Raw genomic sequence first — 18320 nt, forward strand, 5'->3', positions numbered from 1 at the left:
CTCTAGAAAAAGACAGAGTAAGCCAATTCTCTGTTGCACAGGATGTTGCTTCCAACATTCAGGGATGGCCATTGTGCTTATCCTCACTTCCCCCTCCCCCCACACACACACACAAATAAATCTCTTTCATAATAAACATCACCAGTTCCGGCAATTGTTTCTCATAACCTCGTGTGATAGATAGCATGTCAAGATGTCCCAGGATCCTATTCAGCATTACCTGAACATTTTCTAGTTCATCACTGTACTCCCTTAAATGAAACTGGAAATGATGGTCAGTGTGGTTCAGTAGAAAGGATATTAGCTGTGAAATGAGTGATTCTTGGATCACATCACATCTCAGCCACTTACTACCTGTGGCACTACGGCCAAGCACCTAACCCCTCTAGGCCTCAGTTTCCTCATCAGTAAAAGGAGAGAACTAGACTAATGCCATCAGATGTCCCTTCTAGCTGCAAATCTGCCCAGAGGCACACAGCTAGTAAGGCCTAATTTGAACTTAGGTCCTCTTGACTCGAGGGTCGGTCCTCTATCCACTGTGCCACCTAGCTGACCCCAGGCATAGACTGACTAATAGAGAGGAGAGGAGTGCCATTACTTCCTATAGCCATTAAGGCAGCTTTGCAGCTGCTGTTCGGTTATTCAGTCATGTCCAGCTCTGTGATATATTGCCTTGTTTAGAGGCCATATCACACAAGTGGTGGTCAGCAGAATCCCTGCAGGTAATCTTCACTGTCAAGTCAGGCCTGGGTCAACCTATACTTTTGTAGTTATGTTTTTGCTGGACATTAAAAAACTGGAATTTAAGATTTCAAATTTTTCCCTGCTCCATTCCATCTTGTGGGTTAAGACCCACAGTTATGAACAACATGTTTGAATCCTGATTGCTGGCCCACCCAGAGTTATCCCACTCAGCTGCATATCTGATAAGCATACCATCTATGTCTTCATCTAATTTATTGAGGAAAGCATTGAACAGGATGGGCCTGTGGGAAGAGTCTCAGGCATAACTCGAGGGACTTCAGCCCAAGTTGGCACAGATTCATCAATCAGCAGTGTGTGGAAATGGTTGTTCAATAAGCTTTAAATCTACCTAAACACACTTCCTTTCCACCTTTCTCTGCAGTTTTAATGTGAATATGAGAGATGCTGTCAAACTCCTTGATGAAAACCTAATAATTTATGTCTTTGGTATTAGCTGAGTCCCCTAGCTTAGTAACATTACAAAAAAAAAAAAGAATGTGATCATTCTTGGGGGGATTCATTGTTAGTGAAATGATGATGATGATGATGATAAGGATAATTCATTTAAGTAATATTTTTACATTTCATAACGAAAGTCCCTGCAACAATCTTATAAAAATGGTTTTCTTTCTCTCAGTTTCTAATGGGCAGAGGTTGAATGGAAGGAAAGTGAAGTAAGAATGATGCCAAAAAATAAGGGCCACTTGTTTTTAAATGTACAGAAGAAAAGAGAAGGAAGTTCAGAAGGAAGCAGATAAGCAGTATAGCTTTGAAAGTAATGTGTAGATCTATCATATACTTTTTTAAAAAAAGCAAACAATATGATATGGAAATTCATAGTTCAATGTAGAATTTTCACTTTGTATTAGTATGTGGAAATGTTTATTATCAACTCCTGTGGCTTCTTATTACCATCAAGATCAAAAAGTAAATTTTCCATTTGGCTGGCTCCTTCCTACCTGTCCAATACTACAAAATCCAATGACACTAGCCTTCTTGCCTTTCTTTTCCCTCCATCTCTGGACTCTGGGTCTTTTCACCAGTTATCACTCAAGCCTGAAACTCTCTCAAGTTCAAAACTTTAAAAAGTCTTAATTAAAAGCAAATGTGATGACGGGCAGTACAAAAATTACCTTGATTTTACAGATTGAGAAAAGGGGGAAAGAGGCTAAGTCAGAGCTGGAGAACTGATTTGTTCCGTGAAGTCTGATTCAGGCAAAGTCACCCTTGAGGACCTAGAGGGCCACATGTGGCCTGGAAGCTGCAGAGTCCCCGCCTCTGGTGCTAAGCACTATGCTCCAGACAGCCCCACTTTCCCAGAGAGCACTTCTGTCCCTCAAAGTTAGCCTTTGCTCTTCCCTTTCTCTCATTTCCCACATCTAAACAGTTTCCTTAGAATCCTAGGACCAGAGACTGAGGCCTGAAAGGGACCACAGAAGTCAGAGAGTCCAATCTCACTATAAAATAGATGAAGAAACTAAAAAATTATCTGATTTTATTGTATTGATCAACTTCCTTCAACTCCTAGAAGTAGAAATGCTTCCCTAAAGGAATGATGAGGCTTAGGTTCATTTAGGTCACAAATGTAGAACTCAAATAGAAATGGATATCTGTGGGTGGCAGAGTGACTTAGAAAACCACATATTAATATTATCCATGTTGGCTTGTATTTTTATTTACTTTGTTAAACATCTTCCACTTACATTTTAATCTGGTTTGGCAAAATTTGGGAGTTTTGTGAGAAGTAAGTTTAACACCTCTAACTAGGAAAAATGTTATAAATGAGTTGTCAGAGAGTACTGCAGTGCACCTGTTCCCTTTAATCTTTTGCCTCTTTGAATCATAATAGCTGCACATTACAATGACTCCTGTGGTGGTGTTTTCCCAGTCTAGATTTTCAGAGAGGCAGCATGATGTAATAAATGGAGAGACAGTTATGGAGAAAGCATCGCAGTCAAGACCTGCCTGAGACACAGACTAGCTCTGTGACCAGGGGCAAATCACTTAGCTTCTCAGTTCCTTGGACAATTCTCAAAGAAGCAGATATCGTAACTTCAACATGTTCAAAACTGAACTCAATTTTCTACCAAAACTTCCTCCTCTTACTAACTGCCCAGGTTCAAAATCTCAAATCCTCATTCTCTCACCCAACATGCCCAATCTGTTTCCAAGTCTTGTCCATTTTACCTCTGCAACATCTCTTTCATATGTATCCCCTCATGTCCTCTGACACTGCCACCATCCTGGTGCGGATTCTTATTATTTCATGTCTAAACTACTGGTAAGTCTCACTCATCAAGCATCTTTCACTCAGCAAAGTAATGTTCCTAAAGCACATGGCATCCCATAATTCAATCAACTCCTGTGGTTTCTTATTATCACCAGGATCAAAGAGTAAATCTTCCGTTTGGCTGGCCCCTTCCTACCTATCCAACAGTACAAAATTCAATGACACTAGCCTTCTTGCCTTTCTTTGCCCTCCATCTCTGGACTCTGGGCCTTTTCACCAGTTATCACTCAAGTTTGGAACTCTCTCCTCCTCAGCTTTGCCTCCTGGTTTCAAGTCTCAGCTAAAATCCCACCCTCAGCAAGCAGCCTTTCCCAGTTCCCCTGAAGGCTAGAGCCTTCCTTCCCTCTGAGGTTATTTTCAATTTATCCTGTATATATCTTGATTATAAATAGTTGTTTGAATGTTTTCTCCCCTACAAGATTATAAATTCCTCAAGGACAGAGATTGTCTTTGCCTTTCTTTGCATTGCCAGCACTTGGCACAGTGCCTGGCACATGGAAGATACTTAACAAATTCTTGTTGACTAATGCACTGGCACAGTGGTTTCCACACCAAGAATTTCCTATGCCAATAAAATCATCCGTTCACAGGAGAACATCGTACACAATAACAGCAACATTGTGCAATGATCAACCATGTCAGCCTTAGCTCTTCTCAGCAATGCAATGATCCAAGACAATTCCAAAAGACTCATGATGGAAAATGCTATTCATATCCAGAGAAAAAATTCTGGAGTCTGAATGCAGATCGAAGCAGACTATTGTCACTTTTTTTTTTTTTTGCTTTTGTCTTTCTCATGGTTTTTCGCTTTTGTTCTGATTCTTCTTTCACAACCTGATGAATATGGAAATAGGTTTAACATGATTGTATGTATATAACTTATATAACCTTGATGTCTTGGGAAGGAAAGAGGGGAGGGAGGGAGAAGGGAGAAAAATTTGGAACTCAAAATTTTATAAAAATGAATGCTGAAAAATATCTTTACATGTAATTGAAAAAAATACTATTAAGTGGGGGGAATAACAAAATTAGAGGTTCAGACTCCTCACACAGTCTATGAAAAGATCTTGCAGTAATAAGACAATCATGTGAAAGTCTACTCGCCATTTTCACTAAAAGGCAGCACAAGAAAATGATTTCAGAATTAATGACTGTCTTCAAAGGGAGAATCTCAGCACCTGCTTTGCGTTTCTGACAAAACTTTGATTAAATAGACCAAATGATGCAACCCTTTCTTCTCTTACCATGTTTTTTCCCCCTTCACTTTCTTCTCTCTCACACACTAATGATGTTTCCCTATGGGAAAGTACAAACCAGTGAGATTCAGACTGTTCTACAGAGGCAGCTTGGGGGAGCTGCCCTCAAGATTCAGCGCTCTGTTCTCAGCCCTTCCAGGATGACACTTTCAGTCTACTGTGAAGAATATACATAGAACAATGGCCAGAAATTCCCTGGAGTTGGTGGAGCCTCAAAAATTCTACTAACCACCCTTGACCAGTCATATGGTCATAGCCAAATGCATTCAGCTCCAAACAAAGAGAAAAAGGAGGGATTTAGTTCAATCCACGCTGGACATGTGTTTGGGGGAGGTGGGGAGGCTAGAGATCAAGCATGGAGCTCCAGTTCTTTTGGTTTTAATTGGGCTTCCCAGGGATCCCTCCCTTCTGAGCAAATACAAACCACCTTTGGATACTTCTGCTTTTCCTTCTTCTCCTTCCTTTTTTTCTGCTTTTCTTTTCCTTTTCTCCCTCTTGCTCCCCACAATGACCAAGAGGCAGGGGCCAAGAACTGAGTTATTATATATGTTATATAATATATAAGGTAATTATATAATATGATATATATTATATAAAATGATATATAATATGTTATATATTATGGTTAGGGAGTAAACCATTCCAATTCCTTCCCCTTTTCCCTTCCCTGCCACACATTCCTCAAACTCTGACTCTGATGGCTTTTAGAAGTATTGTTCTGCAAATACTTTGCCTCTCTTGAGATTAAAAATTAAGCTTTCATTATTACTTGATAGGTACTTCACTCCATTCTTATGGTTAAAGCCCTTATAAAATAATTACGAGACATATTACCTTGTACTTTGGAAAACACATGCTGTCATATTGACTGGAATGCTTTGCATCACTAAAATGCCCTCTTTATGACTGACTCAACTGCTGATTCAACTAAATTTGCCCTCAAGGGACAGAATTCATTCACATACTTTTAGAGCTAGAAGGAGATCTTCTAGGCCAGGGGCTTTTAACTGGTTTTGTGACATGGGACCCAATGGCAGCAGTCTACTAGCACCTATGGACCCTTTCTCAGAATGATTATTTCAATTTGTAAAATAAGATACCCAGGATTACAAAGTGAATTCATTATATTGAAATGCAATTATAAAAACTGTTTTTTAATAAGTTCATGGACTTCAAGCTAAGAACCCCTGCTCTAAAGCCACCTCTCATTTTATAGAGGAAGGCCCTAGGAACTACAGGGCCTTGCCCTATAACACACAGCTAGTTAGGGGCTTTCCTGATTTCCCATCTCCAATCTCAGCCCCACCAGCCAGCCTCTGCTCACTGGTCCACATTACATACTACATTCTCTCACGAAGAGTTTTTAGAGAAGTGGGAATTAGACAAAGAATGGCTCAACAATCCACAAATTTTGTTAAGTTAATTCATTTGTCATTTTTCAATTGTGTCTGACTCTTCATGACTCTATTTGGGGTTTTCATGGCAGAGGTATTAGAGTGGTTTGCCATTTCCTTCTCCATCTCATTTGACAGATGAGGAAACTGAGGCAAACAGGGTAAAGTGACCTACCTAGGGTCACACAGCTAGGAAGTGTCTGAGGCGAGATTTGAACTCAGGAAGATGAGTCTTCTTGACTTCAGGCCCGGTGCTCTTTCCACTGCACTACCTAGATGCCCCAGTTAATTTACACCCATAGCTAAAAAAGCCAGACTACCTTAAGTCCAAGAAACATTATAAGCTATTTCCTTATGGCACCAAATTCCACTGCGAAGAACCAGAGCACATAAGGAGTAATGCTACTGAATAGAGAATTTGTCTATAAAAACAATACTCCTCAATAAAGAACGCAATTTTATGTCAGGAAATTGTATCTCGTGTCTACTTAATAGGATATGTTTGTAATTTTTTTAAAGTAAAAAATATATAAAAGTATAAGCATCCTTTGTATATAACAATTCTTAGCTGAGATGCTATTTTTTAAAAGCATAGTTAAAAGATCTCTAGTATTGCCTCATGTCATCTAGAAGTCCAGTGCTACCCTAAGGGTTTGGTACAGTATAGATCTTATGCATTGTTAGAGTAGGAAAACTTAGGATTCTATATTTAGAGCTGGGAGAATTCAGTCCCTTCATGGTATAGATGAAGAAACTGTGGCCCAAAGAAGTTAAAGTTTTAAAGTGCCCTATTCACCATGCCACACTGCCTCAAGGAAAAGTCAAAGGCCCCCAATATTCCCAGGTGGTTTCCCATCCCAGTACTGAGACCTAGATCTGTTTAGCTTCCAAGATCAGACAAAATCAGGACATTTAAGAGTAGCGTATCCCTAGAAGAGCCATTGGGATAGTAAGAGTTCCAGAAAGGCTCTCCTGTCCAAAAACTCCTCCTCCTTCTCCCCACCCTTAACCTGGGAATCATAGGCCATCAAAGGCCTGCATTGGATTTTCAGTACTTTGAGTTAACCAACCATTGCCCACTCATCTTGTCAAACTGGTCCTCTTTTAAAATATAACTACTCATATGAGGGCTAGCACATTAACTTATTAACATTTTAGGGTAAATTAAGCTGCCAACATGCTATTCCAATCTTATTATTAGACTGGTCCTCCAATCCAGTCTTACCATCTTTGATGCTAGCAGCATACTCATGTACTTCCTCTTCCAGGACCTCCCGAATCCATGAGCTCTGGCCCTGTGGGAGGTAGCCTGCCTACGACTCAGTGCAATGACTGGTAACTGAATGAATGACCCACTTAGCCCACTCTAATATTAAGTGGCCCCAGTCCAGCAGACTATGATTCATTTTCACCTTCTAAGCAGTCCTCTAGCCATTCACCCAGGCCATCTTGCCTTCTCTCTGTAGCCATGCATGCACCTCCTTGACCTCACTCCCAACCCCCTTTCACCTTTTGTTTTGAGGACAGAAGTCAAAACAAAAGCACCATTACTGCTGCAAACAGGCTGTCAATTGATATCTCTGTGAGTTTCCAGACCACAAGGGGAGATCACAGACCAGTTCAATTTAAGAAACAATAAATAACTATTTTGGACAAAGCTTTGTGCTAGGGGCTGGGGAAAATACAAGATTTGGGCAGAATTTTTCATTTTATTTTCATTTCATCACTGCAGGGTGAGTCTTTTTTTCCCCAGTCAGTCAATAAGTACTTATTAAGCACTCACTGTATGCCAGGCACTGTGATGAACATGGGGCACAAGGGAAGGAGCAGACAGTCAAGACCCTCCAGGAGCTCATGGTCTAACTTACATTTGAGAAAAACAGTCCCCTGACGATCGGGGACAGCCTCCCAATGGGAGTCATCTAAAAATAAACAGGATAGTGATTTTCCCAAACATTTAACTTCTGTGAAATGAAGAAGGTATGGAAAAAGTATGTCTGAATTCAAACTCGTAACCAAGGAGAAAAACCATGGGATGTTCCTATTTTAGAGGCAATGAGTCAGAAGACCTAAGTTCAAACCTTGACTGTACTATTCATTCATTCCATATGTGACTTTAGACAAATCCCCTCCTGGGGCTTCTCTTTCTTATTTGGTACAATTGAGTGAGATGGACTCTAAGGGTCCTTTTCAGCCTAATCGATGATCCCATTTTCAAGTACAGTTTTGGATCATAGAAAACTGAAAAGGACACTGAAAATCTAGTATAAAGCCCTTATTTTATAGATAAGGAAACAGAAAATCAGAAGTATTCATCCAACTCAATTCAATCTGATAGACATTCTTTAAGTTTCTGTTACACATAAGGCATGAGGCTAAGACCTGCATTTATATATGTTCTAAAGAACTTCCTACAGATCTCATGTCATCCCCACAACAACTCTCTGAGCTAGTAAAACTGTTGATATTATTCAGGTTATCCTAATTTTACAGGTGAAGAAACTGAGGTTCCAAGTTCCAACAAGGAGTAAGCAGCAGAACTTGGCTTTGAACCCAGGTGACCTGACTTTAAATTCAGAGCTCTTTCCATTTGTGGGCCCCAAGATCTGGACACAGAATTTTTTTTTAAATGGTAAATAAAACTTTCATTCTTAGGAAGTTCAATGGCTTGTGTCTTGTTGCCAAAGCAACACTACAACTTTCCTGTCTTCATCCGGGAATGGTATTCCATGAGTGGTTCTGTCTTTTCTCAAAGGGAGAAAATAGACGTCAGAAATTTAATTTCAGTTGGCAATGAAAAAGGCAAAAAATTTTCCATATTGTAGATTTTGCCCTCCAGGAGACTGGGGATAAAAAGTAAACTGCTCCCCTCACCAAGTGAGGTAGATAGAACCTTACTCCAGAATTTAAGAAAAAGAGAGAGACAGAGAGACCAAGACACAGGAAAGATGGAGAAAGAGAGAGAGACAGACAGAGACAGAGAGAGAGACAGAGAGAGAGACAGAGAGAGAGACAGAGAGAGAGAGAGAGAGAGAGACAGAGAGAGAGAGACAGAGAGAGAGAGAGAGAGAGAGAGAGAGAGAGAGAGAGAGAGAGAGAGAGAGAGAGAGAGGAAAGAGAGAGAGGAAAGAAAGAGAGAGAGGGAAGAAAGAGAGAGAGGAAACAGAGAGAGATTCCCACCATCACATTTTACATTAGAACTCTCTTTATGCTCTCTAAATCAAAATTAAATGAGGGGAAGGTAGGGGAAGAGGTAAGGTTTGTAGAATGGTGTATCTGTCACAGAAGAAAAAGGTTTATCTCAGGTTAGCTAAGCAGACAAAATAGTAAGGACCCAGCTAGGATCATAGAAATGGATGATGACCAACATCCACAGGAAGTTTTGTTCATTTATGCAGCAGCAAATTTAACTGTGGTTCCACCAGTCATTAGGCAAAAACATACTTCACCATACAAACAAAGGTTGTCTGTTTTGGTTTTACTGCCTTCTCTTTCATTTTAATCAAAATTCTTCATTCTGATCAAAATCAATACTCTAAATGGAAACAGCCACTCCAGTGATTTTAAATATATACAAAGGACAAAAAAGAAAAAATCTGGTTAACTCTGAATCTCAGTCTCTCCATCAATAAGTGAGCAGGGTGAACGAAAGATCCCTGAGGTGCCTTTTAGCCCTAGAATGCTGCAACCCCAAGTCTGGGAATGGAGGGAGGCTGGCTCCACGGTGCAGGAGGGGACAGAAGGGCGTGCTGATCAGCGTGTGGAGCATGTTACCAGGAGAACTCCTCTGGCTTTAGCTGTTAGGGTCCAAGTCACTTAATCTTTCAGGGTCTCAGTTTCCTGTTCTATCAAAATGGAGATAACTCTACCTGTAACTCCCTCCAAGGATTGCTGTGAGGCTCAAATGAGATTATCTAAAGCACTTTGCAAATTTTAACATGCTTTTAAAATGCCCATTTTGACCACTGCACTATTTGGCCTCTGTCAACAAGCAGCCAAACTTCTCTGAGTTTCCCCTTCCTCACCTACAAAATGACTGGGCTAGATTAAATGATCCCTTGGGTTCTTTTCAGCTCAGAAAGGGCTAGAAACCTAGGCTAGAGCCTTTGACCCTGATGAATCTGCCACGTTGAGAACATGTGGTTTCAAAAAGAAAAAAAACTAATGAAAGTAAGGCAGCAAAGTGGATGTCAGAAGAGTCATCTAATCTCTCTGGGACTCAGATCTTCATCTGCAAAGTGAACTTTGCCATCTTCTACAAGATAATCTCAATGCCCATTTCTTGCTCCCCACATTCTCCCCCTTTCTCAGTATGCACTGACTTCAGGGTTCATTTGATTCAACTGGCTGAGGTTCACCATTATCATATCTTTCTTTCCATCTTCACTTAGAGTTTCTAATCTTTATCTCTTTCCTCTTTATCTTCTTTGGCTTTTGACCCCAGAGTATAGTTACTTTAGGTAAATAAACTATCTTGGAAAGACTCCATTGCGTCTCCAGACATATCAACACTCTGATAAGGGTGCAATCAGGATCAATTAAGGAAATTCACCTCAATGGAGCTTTGTAGGCAGTGACTCTGGCCTTCCAGTTCTACTTGGGTAAAGTTGAGATGGATCTTTTCACCAGGAGGCTGGGTAATGAAATAGATGCACTGCCTGTTGTGAATGTAAGGACTGGGCCAACCAGGAGAGATGACGGCCCCTTCAGCATCTGTGTAATTTCCTCCACAATCAGGATCCACTGCAATCAAATCAAAAGAAAGAATTGTTCACGTAAAATCCAATGAATTGCCTGGTTCAGAGTAGGGGTACATCTGTACATCTTTTAACATGGGTATGCACACAGGCATCCCATCTCTGAGGCCCATGCCTCTAGGCATTCACCAGTTTGACTTGCCTTCTCCTGTGACAAAACAGATGAATAAAAGAATGAGTGCTCTGCTCCACATTTCTATTCCAGTTCAACAGAGCCTTACTGCCATGCTCCCTGCTTCACACCAGAACTACAAATTGGCTGTTCCTTTTGCATCCTTAGCACGCCCTGTGGCTCTGTCTGTCCAATGGCGACCATAAGCTCTGGGGCAATTGAAACATTGTTGGAAAAATATTTAAGGTTTTCATAAAAGTAATCATGAAAAAAGGCACTCAACAGACAACTATTATTTTTTAGTAAATCGTCATCGAACTTCACCACAAAATAATCCTTACAAATGTCCCCTTGCACCCTCGGTTTCATATTGAACTCAGGACAAGCAGATTGCTTACCAAGTGAAGTGATATAGGTGATGTGGAAGCCTTTATCACTCCCTAAGGAATCCGAGTGAAAATGAATTCTGGCAAAGGGACCGGTGGTCTCCAGAGGTGGCACCAACAAGGTGCCATAGAATTTCCCAAGCACTGGGTCATGATTCAGGGGACCATCTCGAATCTAAACAAAAGAAAAAGAAATGACAGCCTGTAGATGGGCTGGATTTTTTTTTAAATCAATCATGAGCCAACAAACATTGAACCTGGTAATGTGCCAGGCACTGTGCTGTGAATGGGGGACATAAAGACCACAGTCTTTGTCCTCAAGGCACTTCCATTCTACCAGGAAATCAAATGTATACATGCAAGTAAATAGACAATATAAAACTGCTCGGCATGAATGGATCACACCTCTCCTTTCCAAAATACACAGCATGGCACATTCACTGCTCCAGATGGGATCATTCCTAGGGACTTATTTATGCAGAGGTAGGGTTGGCAGCAAACATTCCTAGGCAAGACAAACAAGCCCAACCAAGCCAAGTCATAAGCTCAGAGGCTGCGTCAGGGAACAGTTTCCTGAGCAGTAAAGGCAATGACTCCTCATTACTACAGCATCATTCTTTTGGCTAAGGAAGTTACCTTCAGGACCACTCATACTTTTAAAATTATGGTTCCAGGAGATTTTTTAATATTACCAAGTAGGCTGGTGTTGGTAAAGTTGCCCTTTAACTGCTACTTCTGTACCTCCACCTTCCACACCAGAAGTCTGTAGACCATCCAAAGCAAATCCCCAACCCTGCCATATGTCGTCTTCCACCTCTGGTTCTAAAAACTATCATCAAACCAGCACCATCAGATTATTGAATACACCTTCCTGGACCAAAACACTCTCCCTTGGTTACCACTCCCCTATACACATTGTGTCCCTTTATGAGGCTGCAAGTTCCCTGAAGTCAAGGCTTTCTGGCTTTTATACTTGCATCTTCAGGGATTGGCACAATGAGTGGCACAATAGTAAACCCATTAAAAATGTCTTTTCATTCATTCTCTGATGTATTTGAGTGACAGCTGGGTACAAAGACAGATGGAGTCAGAGGACATGGGTTCAAATCCCGCTTCTGACACTTACTACCTGTATTGGTCAATCAATAAACATTTTTTTAAGTGTCAGACACTGTGCTAAACATTGAAGATACAAGAAGAGGCAAAAGACAGTCCCTGCCCATAAGGAGCTCACAGTCTAATGGAAGGAAACAACAAGCAAACAAATATGTGTGAATGAGCTAGATGCAGAATAAATAGGAAATAATTAAAAGGGGGGAGGCACTGGAATTAAGAGGGGCTAGAAAAAGGCTTCTTACAGAAGAGGGCATTTTAGTTGGGGCTCATGGGAAATTATGGAAACCAACAGGTAGAGATGAAGAGGAGGAGGAGGAGCATTCCAGGCATGGGGGCAGCCAGGGAAAATGCCTGGAACCAAGGGAGATGGAGAGTGTGGTGCAAAGAACCGCAAAGAACCCAGCGTCCCTGGACCAAAGTGTGGACAGGTCTTCTATCCTCTCTAGGCTTCAGTTCCCTCATCAATAAAAGTCTACAGGATCCAACAAGCTCAGAGGACTCACCTTTCCAAATATATTTTACATCCTGAAGACTATTTTATCTTGATTTTGCCAATCCTGCTTCTTTTCCTCCTTAGACTAGCCCTGTTTCCTAAATGTTGGGTTTGTTTGGTTTTCTTTAAAGATGTCATGTGTCTTGAACATGGCAAACTCCAAGGGTGAGAAGGAACCATCAGGAATCAAACACATGCAAAGAAATTAGAAGATTTGATAACAGTGATGCCAGTGACTTCCCAACTTGGTCTGGGCACTCAGAGAAACACAAGTTGCCAGACTGATGAAGTCTGACAGGGGAAAAAAGGGAAATTTTTGTATCAGTTAAGTAGAAACTTTTTGTAGATTTTGCCTTAGAAAGCCCTTTACTCATTGTAAGTTATTTAACTTTTTAGCACTGTTTAGGATTCTGTTGTATAAATAAGGCTGTCCTCATTAAGGTGAGTGGGAGGGATGGCATGAATGAGGACGGAACTAACCAATGAAATCATTTTCATCCTTCTTTCATTCCAATTACCTTTTTCCCTTGACAGCAGATCTCTCCCACACATCCGGATGATGCTATGAGGGGCTAGTACTCAGTGAGAAGTGACAATCACATTTCTAGCTTTCTCTGTACTCTTTGTCTCCATGACTGAAACTTTCAGCTCTTAATTATTCTCAGGGATCTATAGGAATGCTCAAGCATTTTTTAACTGTGGTGGGATGGGATTTTCTTTTATTTTTTTAGCATGCAACTCAGGAAAATTCCTTCATAGCATTTCAATTTAAAGAAAAAATGTACTTCATTTTTCTACAATACCAGCTCTCCCCCAAGGTTTCAAATCCATTACTCTGACTTCTCATTTACTAATGGTTTTCATGTGTCCAGAGTGCTATTTAAAATCTATATCATTCCATCCTTTATTAATAATTCTATGCTATTCTCTCTTAAAGGTCTAGGAAAAGTATCTGCAAATATTTATGTGTGGAAATAATCATTGGAATTATAACCATAGGGAAAACAGAAAAAGAAATAGAATAGAACTTAGTCTTATCAAAGACATGTTCAGAACAAAACCTACAAATTCAGAGCATTTTTGTGAACCTATAAACATCTTGTAGCATAATAGCCTCTATTCTCCTTATTTCTGAATTATTTCTTCATGGTAAAAAGTTGTTAGGAAGGCCTATTTTTCTCTCCTCAAAAAGAATCTATAACAGAGTTCAATGATTCCATTTGTAGGGCATTTCATTAAGTGGGCATTTTGTCATTATTATAAGTGATCATCATTCTGCCAAGGGCAAAATGTTAAAATGTGGCTTCAACCATCCCATGTGACTTAACTTTTTGGCCTGGATAATGACAGAAGCCTGGGGCCTGGAGTTATTTTATAAATAGCACCGTTAGCCGAGGGCTACAGCTATTAGTCCCTTATTAAGTTACCTGGGTTCCCGGTGAAGATTTAGGGAGCAAAATTCAATTTGGATACAAAATCTCTCATCAGCTGATCCATAACCAGCTCAAGTAATAAGATATCAGAGAAAGAAACAGAATTAGATAAGGCCTGGAGAAGGACAAAATGGATTGTTGAAATATGAGCAATTCAGGTCAGTGGGACTGTCAATAAATTGATAGTACTTATCACTGGCATAATTAAAATCAAAATTCTGTGAACCTGATGAATATAGCATTTTAAGATTTAAAATGATGACTTACTTCAAGATAGTCTCCACTGGAATTAGCATGATGTTCTAAACTGAGAATCCCAAAAGCAAATGTTAGGATCAGGCCAGGAGTGGTTGTAATGATCCAGACACAGTCTCTACTTGGAGGATAATTCCCAGGGTATCCAGGAGAGATTATGGAACCATAAGTACCAGTCAATGAACCTCCACATTCTAAAAGAAAGAAGGAAAAAATTACTTCATATTTTTACTGAAACTTTAATTTCTATAGATTAATGGGACCTGGAATGTTAGAGAAGTTGTCTTTATTTAGACGAGCTTTCATCAAATAAGCGTTCTGATTTTCTTAAAGTTTGGACATGAAGTACATCTGTAATAATCATAGTAGAGTTCCAAGCAGATTATAACCCTTAGGAAATAAATGGTTTTGTTGTTGCTGTTCAGTCATTTTTTAGTCCCATCCAACTCTTTGTGACCTCATTTGGGGTTTCCTTGACAGAGATACTAGAGTGGTTTGCCATTTATTTCTCCTGCTCATTTTACAGAGGAGGAAACTGAGGCAAACAGGGAGAGGGGACTTACTCGGGGTCACATAGCTAGTAAGTGTCTGAGGCAAGATATGAATTCAGGAAGATGAGTCTTCCTGACTACAAGCCCAGCATTCTATCCACTGCACCATTTTATTGCACTGGCTGCCTTCAGTTATAGCATGCTACATGTTCCAGTCTTAAATGAATCACTAGAGTGCTCTGAAAGAATCTTGTTCTAGGAATCCTTCATTTTAATTCTGGCCCTGTTTCCCTTAAACATCGATTCAATTCAGCAAACATTTAGTAAGGGCCTTTTATGGGTAAAGCATGGTGCTATACAGTGGGGATACAAAAGCAAAAATCAAAGACTTTGACTTTAAAGAGTTTATATAGTCAAGTGGAATGAAAGTCAATTTCAGATTTTTAAAAGATTTTACTAAGGGAAAAAATGTTTTGATCTCAAAATATCTTTCACAATTTACACTCTTATTTTGGTTAACAAAGGCGAATTGTAATGACCTGATCTTTTGGATTTTTAAAATTTTTATTTGATATTGTACTATCTATTATTACATACCAGGTTGTTGAGTTTCCCATCTGACTGTGAAGACCCTTTCATTCACTGACTGGTCAGAGTGGAAATAAAAATACAGAGCATTATTACTGCTGAATAGTTCAGGAGGGTGATTGGAGCCACAATATTTTCCAAGTGGATATGCTCCTGAAGAATCTCCATCACGAATCTGAAGAAACTGATAACGACACCTGTCACTTGAATCGAGCTGGAAAAACGGGAAAGTTATACGCAGGACCTATAAGGGAAAAAAGGCAAAATTTACTATTTTCATCTTTCCATATTTCAGCCATCTCTAAGGAAGATGTTTTATTCCAACAATGAGCATGTCCATCCTTACCAATGAATATTCCGATGGCTGTTACATTTTTCTGATAAAAAGTAGCCACAGACTACAGCTAAAGTTACAACCAACTGACAATTACTAACACAATCAAAAGAAGTCTAATTAAAGTTTCCTAAGAAGCCACCATTAAAGTCAAGCTAATAATTTCTATGTTAATTGATATTTCTAAACTGGGTTAATTTATGGACGACACCAAAGCAATGCCCTCCTCTATCTTCAATGAACTCCTCCTACCTCAGATTTCACAAAGTACTGTGCTTTCCCCCACCCCCACTAATGTACTTATTATGTCTAGCTTGCATTTTTGTAATCTAAGTATGTTTTAAATTATCTATTAGAATGTAAGTTCCATCATAGCAGAGATTATATATGTAAACTTTGCGTCTTACCCCGAACTTTGCACAGTGCTCAACAACACATCATATGAACTGAACAAACAGGTTTTGAATTGCTGAAATTGTATTTATTCTTTGTAAGATTTAACATTAGCCAGAATTATGTAGTTTATTTTAAGATTAACTGGCTACGATCAACATTCACCAGAGTTTAGACGTTAGACCTAACATTTGTATAATTTCCTTTGAAAATCGTTAGGGGTTGGAGAATTAAGGGAAGGAAGTTATCAACAGCAAAAGAAAAGGAAAGGGATCATTTGAGGAATGAAGTATATGAAAGTGTGAATTGAACATAAAGAATATATTCTAGCGTTAAACTCTGGAGCAAGTGAGATGAGAAAATGTAATGTTTTATTCCCTCCTCTATAATCATGACTTGGAATTGTGAAATTAAACAGTAAAATATTCATCATTTTAATGATAGGCTGGTTGAGAAATCGTTTTTTAAAGTTTTGTGCCTGGGCTTTGTTAAGAGTTTTCAAATTACCTAACATTATGGCCTTTCTCTCCCCCTCAGGCCTATTTTCTCCGCCATATCTAAATGAAATAAATTGGACCGGTTCCATCCCAATGAATTTACACTCCTCCCTACATTCTGGTCTAAATGATATATCTCACAGCAAACCCAGTGATAAAGAAAAACTTCTGTTCATTAGTTTCCTTGCAACATGAAGGCTATAAAATTATTAAGACAATGTCCAAATAAGAAATTCCTCTTACACAGAGAAATTAAATGTTCTAAGTATTACAGAACAGGAGAGATAAAAAAGGATTAAGAATCTAAATCAATAGAGGCTAAAGGGAAGGAAGCAATAGTATATCTATCTGAAAATAAAGCATTTTCTCATGATTTTGCCTATTTGGGTTTTAAAAGTCCTAAAGGGGCCTTTCCTGAAGGAAAACAAGAATAAGGATTCATTATTCATCATGAAACCCACCTCTTGGGTTGTTGTGAGGAGCAAATGAGATAATAGATGTAAAGTGCTTTGCAAACCTCAAAGCACTATATTAATGTTGCCGTTACCAAAATCATTAATCAACTATTTTAAATGGTACTCATAGCATTAAATGAAGGGGCAGAAATTAAGCAAGCTAGCGTGGGATGAAAGAACTGGTATGGAGCTTTCTGTTTTCAGATCTGGTACTTATTACTGAATTGGAAGAGTGGTCTAGAAATAAGAATATGCTTCAGGGAATTGTAAATATTAGATCTTTGAGTTAATGAGCCTTGGACTCAGGACTTGGTTGGAAGTAGGTCTGGCAGCTTTCTCTTGGTCATTTTTGCACAGTAGCTCAAGCCAAATTTTACCCACCAAGTAACTAGAGTGATATTTATCTATGCAATTATATATTGTATGTGATTATAGACTGGAGATCACATTCATCATATTTTCTTCGGTTCCTCAGACTGGGGTAGGTTTTCCAACACAAGATGCTGCCATGGCTAGTCAGACCCAGCACTTACCTTTCTTTCCTCTGTTCGGATAACCCAGAAGCAGTCAATATTGTCATAGCCAACAATCTGTGAATTGGGGTAGCTGAAGGACCCACTAAGCCCAGAAAGTGAACCTCCACAAACTGAAAAGGAAAAAAAAACACAAAAAAAGAAAATACTTTTAAACAGAATCCCTAAGAGAAAATGTTGTAGAATTTCTTCCCAGATAATACTGTCTTTTATGATGACTGTACAAAATGGCTCAGCCTAACCTGTCTGGAGCCCAAGCTTTTTAGTAGGGCTAGGATACCATGTGGTGGATTCTTTCTGTGACCTCAGAAAGTTGGGTGAATTCCCTCAAGTCATACACAGATAAGACAGAATAGCCCCACAGCCCAACAATCCCTAGTACCCACCCTCGGTCCCACAAACACACAAGATCAAACCCTAGGCCCTGAACCTCACAGGAAGAAATTTAAGCAGTTAAAATTAAGACACAAGATTAAGAAGAAAGAACAGCCAGGCTACTACTTCTGCGGTAACGTCCCTAGATCTGTTCCTGTTTACTGAGTTATAAATCACTGATGTGGCCCAGCATAAATTACTCTGGCTCCCCTAGACCTAATTGGGTTTCTAATGATCACCAGGCTCCTAATCAGCAAGTCTAGGAAATGATTGAAAACAGCTGCCCTGGTGCCTAACCAGTTTTTATTGTACCTGAAGCTTGGTACCTTTCCTCCCAGTGTGTTTCTGTCCCCAAAGGGGTACCTCCCTCTTTGGGTGGCCTAGTGAGCATTACCCTTTTCAGTGGGCTCTGGAGTGG

At 39.7% G+C, this 18320-nt stretch overlaps 1 protein-coding gene across 1 annotated transcript in view; it reads right to left on the minus strand.

Moving 5' to 3' along the window:
- The window catches only part of CUBN (cubilin), a 290873-nt gene that overhangs the window by 242242 nt on the left and 30311 nt on the right, over positions 1-18320 (minus strand). Inside the window, exons 13-17 of the mRNA XM_072651627.1 lie at positions 17528-17640; positions 15325-15559; positions 14249-14430; positions 10952-11114; positions 10237-10427 (exon numbers count right to left, since the gene is read on the minus strand). Coding sequence (XP_072507728.1) covers positions 10237-10427; positions 10952-11114; positions 14249-14430; positions 15325-15559; positions 17528-17640 — 884 coding nt within the window. The remainder of the gene's footprint in view (positions 1-10236; positions 10428-10951; positions 11115-14248; positions 14431-15324; positions 15560-17527; positions 17641-18320) is intronic.

The sequence above is a fragment of the Notamacropus eugenii genome, chromosome 3 (assembly GCF_028372415.1).
Source record: "Notamacropus eugenii isolate mMacEug1 chromosome 3, mMacEug1.pri_v2, whole genome shotgun sequence".
Lineage (NCBI taxonomy): Eukaryota > Metazoa > Chordata > Mammalia > Diprotodontia > Macropodidae > Notamacropus > Notamacropus eugenii.